The 13,826-nt window shown below is 35.5% G+C and overlaps 2 protein-coding genes across 2 annotated transcripts; both read left to right on the top strand.

The window, feature by feature from the left end:
* Positions 1–287: 287 nt before the first annotated feature.
* Positions 288–1,731, top strand: LOC100401263 (olfactory receptor 51I2-like). The gene has a single exon (XM_002764153.7). It carries the CDS (start codon positions 288–290, stop codon positions 1,239–1,241), a length of 954 nt encoding a protein of 317 aa, XP_002764199.4. The 3' UTR covers positions 1,242–1,731.
* Positions 1,732–7,179: 5,448 nt separating this feature from the next.
* LOC100896250 (olfactory receptor 51V1-like) lies at positions 7,180–13,115 on the top strand. The gene has a single exon (XM_017969446.4). It carries the CDS (start codon positions 8,206–8,208, stop codon positions 9,145–9,147), a length of 942 nt encoding a protein of 313 aa, XP_017824935.3. The 5' UTR covers positions 7,180–8,205; the 3' UTR covers positions 9,148–13,115.
* The last annotated feature ends 711 nt before the right edge of the window (positions 13,116–13,826 follow it).

Raw genomic sequence — 13,826 nt, 5'->3', positions numbered from 1 at the left:
ACTTAATTTTCATTTTCACTAGATTGACAACTGAGTGTTTTTGGCCAATATAATTCCACTAGCTCTTACATTTTGCTAGCAGTTATCCATTGACTAAACACTAGATAGGTATTCTGATGGAATTAAAACTTTTTAAGGATTAATTCCTTGATGTAAATTGCCTAGAGTAAATGCTGCCCCAGGAATGTTGGCCATATTAGTTGTAGCTACCTTACAACTTACAATTTTATTTATCCTAATAGAAAAATTTGGAAACTGATCTGGGCTGCATTGCAATAAATATGCATATGGAACCTATAAACAGTATCTGGTTTCAGCCACATATTCTCTTTCTAGCAGGCATCCCTGGACTGGAGTCTGTACAAACATGTATCTCTATCCCGCTGTGTGTCATGTACCTCACTGCCATCCTAGGAAATTGCACCATCCTCCTTGTCATCAAAACCACCTCCAGCCTTCATGAGCCTCAGTACATCTTTCTGTCCATGTTGGCAGCTACAGATTTGGGTCTGTCTTTGTCAACTCTACCTACAGTACTCAATGTCTTCCTCCTGAATCACAGGGAGATTGAGTTCCACTTTTGTCTGACACAGATGTTCTTCATCCACATCTTCTCCTGCATGGAATCAGCCATCCTGCTGGCCATGGCCTTTGACCGGTTTGTAGCTATTCGCAACCCACTGCACTACACCATGGTTTTAACTCCTGCCAGGATTATTCAGATGGGGCTTACAGCTGTGGTTAGGAGTGTGATGTTGATGGTACCCTTGCCAATCCTCCTCAAGCGACTGCCCTTCTGCAAAGATTTCATTCTGTCCCACTGTTACTGCTACCACCCTGATGTGATGAAGCTGGCCTGTGGCCCTGTCAGAGTCAACATGATCTATGGATTGTCCCTTGTCATCTGCTCCTTTGGAGTTGACTCTGTGTTCATTTTCATTTCATACATCTTGATTTTGAAAACAGTGTTGGGTATTGCCTCAAAAAGTGGTCAGCTCAAGACACTTAATACCTGTGTTTCCCACATCTTCACTGTCTTCATTTTCTATGTGCCACTCATTGTGCTGGCCCTAATTCATAGGTTTGGTAAATTCACATCTCCTGTTCTCCATGTCACCATGGCCAATCTCTTCCTTTTCTTGACTCCTGTCCTTAATCCTTTGGTTTATAGCCTGAAAGCCAGACAGATAAGGTCAGCAGTGCATAAGATATTCAATGGCAGGAGAAATTTGCTCAAGTAGTAAAGTATTGCCCTGCTGAAAAAGGTACTCTGTCTCTTTCTTCCCCTTTCATCTGTCTGCTTCTCTCTGGGGAATATGTCATCACTTCAAGAGACAGTCTTATGAGAATGACATATTTTCTTCTTATCTGCCAAGAAGACGATAATAGACTTAGTTGTTGTCTAAGAAGGTAAATTTCCAAATATCGCACTTTACCACATTGTGAAGAGAGAGTAGGTATATGTGGAAATTGGTGTGGAATATATGCATTTTTATAGTTTAAAGAAAATATGGAATATGTAAATTTAAATACTGTGGAAACAAGATAGTTAACAATAGTTTTCTGGAAAACAACAATGAAACTAGAATATATCAACAGAAAAGAAATAAGTTTCCTGTCTTTTTGTACCCCAAACTTCAGCATCATGAAATATACCAATACAAAAAAACACCTGTACCCCTACCTATTGCATCTAAAATAAAAGTTGAAATTTAAAGCAAAGAAAAAAAATCAAACAAACAAACAAAACTCAAATTATTTTTTCAAAGAATCATCCACTACCACAAGGGACACATCTAAAAATTAGGGAAGGCATACAGGATTATTTTAGTGTCCACTAGACGTTAGAAATTCAAAGTTGATTATTTTGTAAAATTTGGTAATTTCATTGAAAGTTGATCTATCGTATGATGTATGAATGAATAAACAAAATTGTCAGCCAGAAAATGGAATGAAGTACTGATAGCCACAACACAGATGATCTTCAAGAACATTGGGCTAAGTGAAGGAATCCAGGTACAAAAAGCCACCTATTACATAATTAGGTTTATGTGCAATACTTAAAATGTCTTAAAACCTATAGAGACGGAAAGTTGATTGGTAGTTGCTAGATGCTGGGTGGAGACAGGAATGATGAGTAGCTGCTTAAGGAGTATGAGGTTTTATTTTGATGTCATAAATATATTCTGTGACTAGATAAAAGTGGTAGCTTATAAAACACTGCGAATGTATTTCATTCCACAGAATTATTCATCTTAAGGTTATTAAATTATGTAAATTTTTTCCTCAATAAAAAGTTGTGAAATGCACCATATTAAATAAGATTAAGAAAAATGACAACAAAATGGAATGTTTGATCCTAGAGTGAATCCTGATGGGGGCAAAAAGCTCTTAAAGAATCTTATTGGTACATTGACAAAATGAAAACACAAATGGGAAATTAGATGCAAACATTTTGTAGTTATGTAAGGGGATATCTTTATTCTTAGAAAGAAACACACTGAACTGTTTAAGAGTAAATGTCATGATGTATGCAACCTCCACTCACATGGCTAAGAAAAAATTTGTGTGTTGAGGGGAGAGTGGGAAGATATAGAGAGAAAGAACTCATAAGAGCCAGTACTCTAGTGCATGAATACAAATGTTAGAGAAAGTGAAATAAAATTTTAACAATTAATTAATTACAGTAAAGGCGATATGGCAGCCTTTACTAGATAAAAGTGGTAGCTTGGAAAACACTGTAAGTATATTGAGTTCCACATAATTATTCCTTAAGGTCATTAATTTACAAGAATAAGAATAGTATATATTCAATAAAACTAGAATGTATTCAAGAATACTATTGTATTCTTATTCTTGTAAATTTTCTGTAAGTTTTAAATTATTTCCAAAGAAATCCTAAAAAAAATCCATGTATCCATGGTCCACTTTAAAATATAGCAGCATAAATACAGTTGAAACACCCTCCATATACCCACTCCTCCCAGAGAAAGCACCATATGAATTTGGTGTTTGTTACCCCCAAACATATGTTTATACATTGACTGCATATTTATATATACCTAAGCACTGTATCTGCATAAACAACTCTCTAAATATGTTGAGTGAAGATAGAAGGTAAACAAATAAAATAGGGTTAGCAGTGATATAACAAGGATTATATAGTATGATAGCATTTACATAATATTTAAAACCATGCAAAATATTAGGGTCCAGGTGCCTCTCCCAGGACTCCATATCTACAATTCCTTGGCACAAGCCAGGCCAGGTCTTCTTCATTTGAAAGTATACATTGTAAAGCACAGATATGTTTAACTGTTTGAAGAGGGAGCAATTATGTCTAGTGGATGTTTGGATAGATAACCTGAGTGCACATTCAGAGGAGACATAATAGAACCTGCTCATGTATAGAGAGGAAGTAAGTGGACATGTGAAAAGAAAGGTCTTTGTATTTATGTAAGAAAATTGCAGAGACAATAATCCTGATTGAGCCAACAGTCCCACAAGTAGTATGTCTTGATTTTTCTCTCTTTCCTTCATTTACTACAATGTGCATTCCACAACAGTAGGAATGTTTTTCTCCTGTTCATACATTTATTTCTAGTGTTTGCATAAAAGCCTGGCACATAGAGCATGGAAATAAATATGTATTGCCTGATTTTAACAACTTTCATTATGCCCGTAAACCACTAGCCATTTTTCCTTCCTTTTTCACATCTTCATTTTTTTTTTCTTTTTTTTTTTTTTGAGACGGAGTTTCACTCTTGTTACGCAGGCTGCAGTGCAATGGCGCGATCTTGGCTCACCACAACCTCCGCCTCCTGGGTTCAGGCGATTCTCCTGCCTCAGCCTCCCGAGTGGCTGGGATTACAGGCGCACGCCACCATGCCCAGCTAATTTTTGTATCTTTAGTAGAGACGGGGTTTCGCCATTTTGACCAGGATGATCTCGATCTCTTGACCTCGTGATCCACCCGCCTCGGCCTCCCACAGTGCTGGGATTACAGGCTTGAGCCACCGCGCCCGGCCCTTCTTCATTTTTATAACTTCTTAGAGGCTCACATTTGCTAGAATGAAGAGCTATAAAAATAATTCAGCAAATTTCTTTGGGTTTTACTTGTGTCTACTTAGGGAGTTAGAAAAGTAAATGGTGATACAGAGTGTATACCATGATAGAGGTAAGATCAGAGTCCTATGGAACTCCTTACTTTTAAAGTCTTTTTTAGTCGTCTCCTTTCATACATTCTATACATTAGGCTTTAAAAGTTAAGAAAAGTTTACTGCAGGTACTGAGATGAGAAAAAGAGTGAAATATGAAATGAGAAAATGAGTAAAACTCACATAAAATAGTAATCGGTCAGACAAAAGTGGATTGGGTACATTAAGCAAAGTTAGCAGCATATACTAAGACATGGGACAAAAACAGGGTGGAGGAAGTATAAGTAACAGAACACAACAATAGCAGATACTCTTGAGGGAGGCCGAGGAAAGACAATGGCCAGGAGTAGATATCAGAATTTTAATCAAGGTTTTACATTTAATTAACAGATCAACATTAATTTGTATATTTAGTATATTTGTTAAAATTAATTTTCAGCCAATTTTATATTTCTCAGGGCACTGAAATGCTCTGCATGGAATAGGTGGATGCCCACCATCATACTACTACTCACAATAACCAGGGTCAACCTGAAGATCTGCTGGGAAATCATTTTACATACATTTAAAAAAATTATTCAGCAATCTGCTTTTATTAGAGTTTTTATTTTTAAATCCCCTTAAATAAAGAGTATTTTAGTTTGCTATTTTATTTATATATTTATGAATCTCTTCCTATTTTTCTCTTTCTCTATGTCACACATATGCAGCCTGTATGCACGTGCATGCACACACAAACACACACACATACCCCCAATGCTAAAGATGTGGGTTGGGGGAAACAAAGTGATTTTTTCAATTCTCACGCAGTCACTCAATACAGAACAGAACACTCTGACACCAGATATCTAAGGGTTTTTCTCAGCACAACTAGCAATTCTGTAGTGAACACCAACTGGATGTTCCCTAATTCAATTCAATTCTGACACTATCCACTTGGAGATAGTATAAAGTCTTAAAGGTTAAAGGGTTCAGTTCCATAAGATTATCACCACTTAGGGGTTATAGGACCAATAAAGTTGCAGTCATTGAAGCCGTGATTAAAATTTTAGATATAACAAAAGGTTTAACTCCACTAATCTTCTCAGAGAAGGATGAAACTCACATAACAGGTAAAGAGAGCAGCAATTACAAAAAGTATCTGCCTTAACATGTGTTGTTCAGAGGACTGAAAGCTGTTTAGTAAAACTGCAGTGTGGAAGAAATGGTAGACTGGTCAGACACGGACCTTGCATATCAAATACGTTAGGATAAGTTTATCATATCCAACGAAGATTCGAAATAAAGATTCAATGTGGGCCAGGCAGAATGGCTTGCACCTGTAATCTCAGCACTTCGGAAGGCTGAGGTGAGAGGATCACTTGAGCCCAGGAGCTCCAGACCAGCCTGGACAACAAAGTGAGAGCCTTTCTCAACAAAAATTTAAAAATTAGCTGGACATGATAGCACACATCTGTTGTCCCCACTATCTGGGAAGTTAAGGTGGGAGAATAACTTGATCCCAAGAGTGATGAGGTTGTAGTGAATTGTGTTCAAACCACTGCACTCCAGCCTGGGTGGCACAGTGAGAGCCTGTCTCAAAAATAAAAAATGCTTCGGCTGGGCACAGTGGCTCTTGCCTGTAACCCCAGCATTTCGGGAGGCCAAGGTGGGTAGATCAGGTCAAGAGATCGAGACCAACCTGGTCAACATGGTGAAACACCATCTCCACTAAAAACACAAAAATTAGCCAGATGTGGTGACGGGTTCCTGTAGTCTCAGCTACTTGTGAGGCTGAGATAGGAGAATTGCTTGAATCCAGGAGGTGGAGGTTGCATGGGCCGAAATTGCACCACTGCACTCTAGCCTGGTGACAGAGCAAGACTCCATCAAAAAAAAAAAAGCTTCAACATGAACTTATTTGTTTATATTTGTGTAGCAAAGATTATTCAGCAATGTAAATCATAGTTTGATCATGGGGTAATACAATATGAAGAAAACTCTGTTATTAAAATAGAAAAAAAGAAAAATTAAAAGCTTGAGTTAGCGAAAGGACTTACAAATGAGTGAACACATTTGTTATGTGTTTAGGTTCATGGTATAATGAAGACATACCCACTGAAAAATAGTTGCACCATGGCCAGGATCGGTGACTCATGTCTGTAATCCCAGCACTTTAGGAGGCTAAGGTGAGCAAATAGCTTGAGTCCAGGAGTTTGAGATCAGCTTGGGTGACATGGAAAAATCCTGCATCTACAAAAAATAGAAAAATTAGAAATTAGCTAGGTGTGGTCGAGGTGGAAGAATTGCTTGAGTCTAGGAGGCAGAGATAACAGTGAGCTGAGAGCCTCTCACCACACTCTGGATGGAGCAACAGAGTCAGATCCCATTTCGAGAGAGAGCAAGAAAGAGAGAAAGACAGAAAGAAAAATAGTTGCACCATAAGTATTTAATTAATTCTATGTTAGGAATAGGACTAAATTACCTTGGAAAGGATTCACTCTGTCATTGGAGGCTAGGAATGGCTTCACAGAAATGGTGATGTTTATTTGCTTTTGTAACTTGAACTCTGTAACCTTTTTAGCTACTTTCTCTTTTTATTCTTTAACCTTTTTATCTTTAAAGATAAAATAACCTTTTATCTTTACCTATTGGCTGCTTTTATTTGTTAGTAAACACATTGCATTAGTCACTGCTGCTCGTTTCCATGAAATTCTTATCAAATATTAGCATATCTTGAATGTAATTTCATTTTGGAATCATTATATATACAATATATATTATGTAATATATATAATATATGTAATATATAATATAATATATAATATATATGGATATAATATATATTATGTAATATATATATATTAGATTTACTAGCTCCTCCTTTCTAAGACTACTATTTATTTCCTCATTTGTATACTCAGAATACTGCCTGAGTGCTCATATAAATTAGTCTCTTTATATTTATAAATTTTTATTCTTTAAAAAGTCAAATCGCTACCTCTTAAAAATAGTTTTTAATTACCCAATGATACAAGTCATTTTAGTAGCCTTTTATAAAACTCCATTTATGTTCTGATATTCCAGAATTATTATTACAAGCCCTGATTATTCATAGAATTTCTTAACCAAAGAAACTCACATTATGTTGCCTTATCTACTTCAAATGGGAGATGCTGAAAATATTGAGTAGTAGACATAGATCTATAAAAATCTGGATTAAGGCTACTTTAAGACTATTTAGTTATTACTAAATACTGCTTGCTTATATAACTGACTTTATTCTACCTATAAAGAGCTGACAGAGTCATAGATAAAGCAGATACTAACAAATATTTGTCTAGGACTTAATTTAAAATGCATGCCAATTGTATTTTATGTGATAGACCTAAGACAGTATTGTGTGATTCAGAAAAGAAAGAAATCTTACAAAGAATAAACAAGTGCATGAAAACAAAGAAAAATAAAGTCCAATTGAAATAGGCAAATAACTTGGAGAGGAGGTAAAAAATGTGGAATGTGCAAAACAGTTCCGATTCCACTTGGTTTGTTTAGTTTCTCTTGACTAAACTTAATGTTTTGCAAAGTTTGGTTATTTTAACCAGTATATACCTTTTGGGATCTTATCCTTTGGGAAAAGTGAAGGAAACAGCTGCAATAACTAAGAATAAATGACTTAATCTCATATTCTCTTGAGGATGATGCCACCTATAGCAGTGGTACACAACTGTGATCATACACTGTCTTCCTTTAGGAATGAACAGAGACTCCCAGATGTCTAGACTAAAACCTAACTCCCATGTGCCAGGTAACATTACTGTTTCTTCATAAAACTCCCTAGTCTTTTGTTATTCCTAGTCACTAGCACTGGAAATTCCATGTCTAGACAACAGGGTTTTGGCGCTAAAGGGTAAGCAATAAGGTCTCTATTTTGCTGAATTTATGCAAATTACAGAAATTGTATTATATTTTATTTTCTTCCTAAAAGCAGACAAACATTACTAAAAATCAGGGAATCACAAACCTATGTAATTTGCATTTTTCTAGAAGTGTTTTCAATCCTCTATTAATGTCTATCTCTAGCTCAAACTTCAATAGTTCCAGATTTGTTCTCACTGGTTTTCCTGGCCTAGAAGTTCACTATCCCTGGCTCTGCATTCCTTTCTCCTCCATCTATGCTCTGGTGTTCCTGGGAAACTGCATGGTGCTCCATGTGATCCGGACTGAATCAAGCCTACACCAGCCTATGTTCTATTTTCTGGCCATGCTGGCCCTCACTGACCTGTGTATGGGGTTTTCTACTGTGTACACAGTGCTGGGGATCCTGCTGGGGTTAATTCAAGAGATCAGCCTGGATTCCTGCATTGCCCAGTCTTATTTCATCCATGGTCTGTCCTTCATGGAGTCCTCTGTCCTCCTCGCTATGGCCTTTGACCGCTACATTGCCATTTGCTACCCATTGCGCTACTCATCCATCCTAACTAACGACAAAATCATGAAAATTGGAGTGGCAATCTTATGTAGGAGTTCTTTACTAATACCTCCAGTCATCATCCGTCTGAAGTTCTTAAATTATTGCCGTCCTCACATCCTTTCTCACTCTTTCTGCCTGCACCAAGACTTAATTAGAACGGCCTGTTCAGACGTCCACTTCAACAATGTCTATGGTCTGGCCCTTGTGATCAGCAACCTGTTGTTAGATGCAGTGCTCATACTCATCTCCTACATTAGGATTTTGCATACAGTCTTAGCCATTGCATCACAGGAGGAGAGACTCAAGTCTTTGCAGACCTGTGTATCTCACATCTGTGCTGTTTTGGTTTTCTACATTCCAATCATTGGTCTGACCATGGTGCATCGCTTTGGGAAACACCTCTCACCATTGGTTCACGTCCTCATGGGTAATACCTATATCCTTTTCCCTCCCATGATGAACCCTGTTATTTATAGTATCAAGACCCAACAGATACGAAGAAGGCTCCAGAGATTGTTCTGCTTGAAAAGAGCCTAAGTTTAAATCAAAAGTTTATGTATTTAAAAGTCAACTAGTGGAATTTAAAAATGTCAAAGTCAGTATTTAAACATAAATTTAATAACTACTATGTTAATTATAATTTACATGTTACAAATACCTTTCTTTTTATTTCTCCCAATCATCCTGTTAGTAACATTGACATGTTTAATATTGTGGTCCATTTTACAAATCTGAAAATGCATATACACTGGAATAGGAATCATATTAATGGATGAGGCAGATTAGATATTATAATCTATACCTTATTATGGACAGTTGATTGCAGATATTTTTGGTCCTACCAATTATGGCAAAAGTAAATTTTGCTAACCTCCTTCAAGTAATTACTAAGACATCTACCATGATCTTAGTTCATGTTTAATTCTAAGCGACATTCTTATTTCTTCATTGTTTGTGGTTCCTGCTAGTTTTTCCAAATGACTGTAAAGTGAAGTAAACATCATGAGGTAACTGGACTATTTAGCTCAGTCAAAAAGTAGTAAAACAAACCACAAAAAAAGGCATCTTGATGCTAGGTTGTCCACCAACCAAAAAATCTCTCTCCTATTAACAATAATTTTATAGGACATATAGACAACCAGTAATTTTCAGAGCAAAAAAAAATAGAGTTTCTGATTAGTTTGTTTATCCAAATAGTAATGCCAATTGCAGTTACCATTTGAAAATGGTTTGAATCATTTTAGACATTTACTTTGAATATGCATTCTTTATTTGTCTTACCTCATTTAAATTCCCTGACCCAGATAATAAAAATAGAACTAACTTTTACTATCACCAAGTAATGTAAATGTTTCTAATTTAATCTCCCCATCAGGACTCTTAGAAAACTATTATTTTCCATTATACAAATTGATTTTTTAAGCTCAGAAAGGCTAAATAATATGTCAAATGTTAAAAGGTAATAAGTGATTGATTTGGGTATATTTTCTGTTTGAGTTAATTTCAAATTGCATGACAGCTTTTTTTTTCTATTATCCTTCTGTATTTCTTTTTAGTATAATGTTTTTATAAAATTATACAGTCATCATAAGACAATTATATGATAAAAGTAGAAAAATTCACCAAAGTAAATTATGAATAATGATAAATTGTACATATTTGGACACTTATGGATATTTGTAAATCTTCTCAAAATGTTATTTTTGAAATGAAATGTATATAATTCAATCCATATATTAAGTCAGGTTTATTCAGTTTTATTATATGTATATTTACTGTTCAATGAGCTTTCAAAAATATGTGTAGTTATGTAACTACTACCACAATCAATATATAGGGTATTTTAATTGCTCTGAAAATTGCCTTTATGCCTTTATCCTTGCTTATGTTAATATTCTCCCACAACCCCAACATCCTGGCACCACTAATCTGATTTCTGTCATGTAGTTTTTCTTTTAAGAGAGGGGCATTGTGAATTAAATTTTAACAAATGTCTTATTTTCTGTCTGAATGCTACCACCTCTAATAATGTCTTTGAGATTAGTTGTGTTGCTACCTGTATCCATAATTTATTTTTATTGTTCACTACTTTTTCGTTGTATTATATACACCAAACTGTTTATTTAATCATCAATTGGTTAACATTTGAGTTTGAATTTGAATAAAGCTATTATCAACATGCTAGCCATATGATTATAAAGCATTTCCCTAAAATTGGTAGAGTTTAGGCCGGGCACGGTGGCTCATGCCTGTAATCCCAGCACTTTTGGAGGCCGAGGAGGGTGGATCATGAGGTCAAGAGATTGAGATCATCCAGGTCAACATCATAAAACCCCGTCTCTACTAAAAATACAAAAAAATAGCTGGGCATAGTGGCACGTGCCTGTAATCCCAGCTACTCAGGAGGCTGAGGCAGGAGAATTGCCTGAACCCAGGAGGCGGAGGTTGTGGTGAGCCGAGATCATACCATTGCACTCCAGCCTGGGTAACAAGAGCGAAAACTCCATCTCATAAATAAATAAATAAATAAATAAATAAAACTGGTAGAATTTATTTCAATGTTTATATTTTTCCCAGTAACAATACAACAACCACAACTATAGTTATAATAATGGTCTCATAAATATAATAGTTTACATTTATCAGAAGCCTCTTATCTGCCAGGCACTTTGGAAGCACTAGGTAGTGATTTTCACTTTTAATCCTTGAGAAACTCTACAGGGTGAATTTATAACAATTCAATTTTAGGTGTAAGAAAATTGGCATAAAGGGATTTTAAATAACTGGAAAATGATAGGGCAATTTGTTTTCACAGTTAGCACTTTTACCAGGGCTACTACTGTTTTATTTTATGTTCTAGTTATTCATTTTTGGTGGTGTTCATGAGGTTGTGAAAAAGAGATGCTTCTATACTGTTAGTGGAAGTGTAAATTAGTTCAGCCATGTTGAAGACAGTGTGAAGATTCCTCAAAGCCCTAAAGACAGAGATACCATTTGATCTAGCAATCCCATCACTGGGTATATACTCAAAAGAATACAAGGCATTCTATTATAAAGACACATGCATGCATATGTTTGTCACAGTACTATTCACAATAGCAAACACATGGAATAAAACTAAATACTTATCAATGATTGACTGGTTAAAGAAAATGTAGTATCTATATGTCATGGAATACTATGAAACTGGAAAATGAATGGGATCATGTCTTTGCAGGGAGATGGACAGAGCTGGAAGTCCTTATTCTCAGCAAACTAACACAGGAGAAATATTGATGTATTTTTTTTGTAATGGATTGTCCTATTGTTTTGTAAAATGGTATGGATTAATTTCCAAATGAACTGCATTTAGGTATCACTGAAAACAAAGCAATATTCAATGCCAGCAGGAAATGGGTGCCATAAGAGGATGGAAACCATAAAGCCAAAAACCAATTGTAGGATAGCCAAGGTTGAACCTTATGGAGAGCTCTAGCGAGTTTCAGTAAAGCTTGAGGAACCAAGTTAAGGAGTGAGGCAATGACACTAATGGTTTTTTTTTTCATTATCATATTGGACAAGAGACATAAAAAAACAGGTAATTCATCAGTAGGTACAGTTCATGATGAAAGGAAGCTTCAGACAGCAATAATAGTGTTTTGTTCTGGTTTTTGTTTTGGTGTAATAAAAGTTTTAGATAAAAAATGTGTCTCTACAGGAACTCAATTTGTGTTGATTGAATATATTCATAGAAAGGCTGTGTAAGAAAACCCAGACTTTTTATTTAACTCAAAGGACATAATTTGCTCTTAAATGGGAGACTTTCATGGGAATCCCCACTCACCACTACCTGCACACATGCTGCTGTCAGCAGTGATTGAGTTGAGAACAGTACTATGTAATTTTAAAAAAAAGTCCCTTTGTTATTATTTGAGATATATTTGAATATTTTTAACCTTGTTAAATTACACAATTTTAGTTTATCATTAAATTGTTGTTGGACTCTGAAGTAAATTAAACCATTTAAAAATACTTTTGTGTAAGTTAAGATTTCTAATTCATGCCATAAATAAATGAGAATTAGATGCACTTACATTGTCACAATAAACTCCAGAAGCTAGAACTTAATGAACTGGTTCTGAAGCCAGACTGTTTAATTTAATATTTGCCAGTGAACATTTATTAATAAGTTACTTAACCTACCTGGTCCTTGCATTTCTTCTCTGTAAAGTAAAAATGACATGAGTGCTAATCTCATGATGATCAACTGGAAAAAAAATAAAAGATATAACAACAGTGTTTGACATGGAGAGCGCATCTGTTAATTTTTGCTATAAATAAAAGTTCTTGCTATAAAAGTTAACTATAAAATTAATGAGGTGTATTGAAGCACTGGTTTTTGTTTATCTGATTGTCTATCTTTTTAATTTTTAACTTTTGTGGATACCTTGTAGGTATATATATTTATGGAGTACAGGAGATATTTCGATATATGCATGCAATATGAAATAAAGTTGTATAACAACTGCAAACTACTTTTACTGTATGATTTAAACTCAGAAGCCTAAATTTTAAAATCTCATAAATTTGATCAATGAAAATATATAAAAGTTTATGCTTGGCTCAAGGAGACAACACAGAAAAAATATAATTTTACAGATTAAATTTCAGAAAATTAAAAACACACATCTAGCAAATATCATTAATTATCATGCTTTATAAGGTAATTCTTCAAATCAAATCAACTCATAAATTGGCAGAAATATTAAACATGTTTTAATTAATGTGAACAGAGCTGACTCTTCACCTTCCTATTCTTTTTCATATTTTTCTGTTCGGTCTACCCCCATGTACTTTTTATTTCCATCCTGAATTATTTAGTCACAAAACCAGTGGTTGAAGTGCAGTAATGTAGATATCTACAGTGGTGCATATGGGCTTGGGGATTGGGTACCACCAACAGAATAGAGAAGGGTGTGGGAACCTGTGTGAGGTGGGTGTCCATCCAAGTTGTTTCCCAGCATGGAATATACAAACAAGACAGCATGCAGATGGTCACATGGGAGCACAGGTGAGGGTGTTTTCCTGTCAAAAAGGAGTCTCAATTTAATACTAATCAACAAAGTACTCATTACTGAGGAGACCCAGAACCTGAGAAGGGTGGGGAGGAAACATACATGTGGGAGGTGGTTGCCCAAAGAGGGGGGTCAGAAACTGTGAGGGGAGGAGGGTGTTCA

The sequence above is a fragment of the Callithrix jacchus genome, chromosome 10 (assembly GCF_049354715.1).
Source record: "Callithrix jacchus isolate 240 chromosome 10, calJac240_pri, whole genome shotgun sequence".
NCBI lineage: Eukaryota > Metazoa > Chordata > Mammalia > Primates > Cebidae > Callithrix > Callithrix jacchus.
This window is presented reverse-complemented; position numbering and strand designations above follow the sequence as displayed.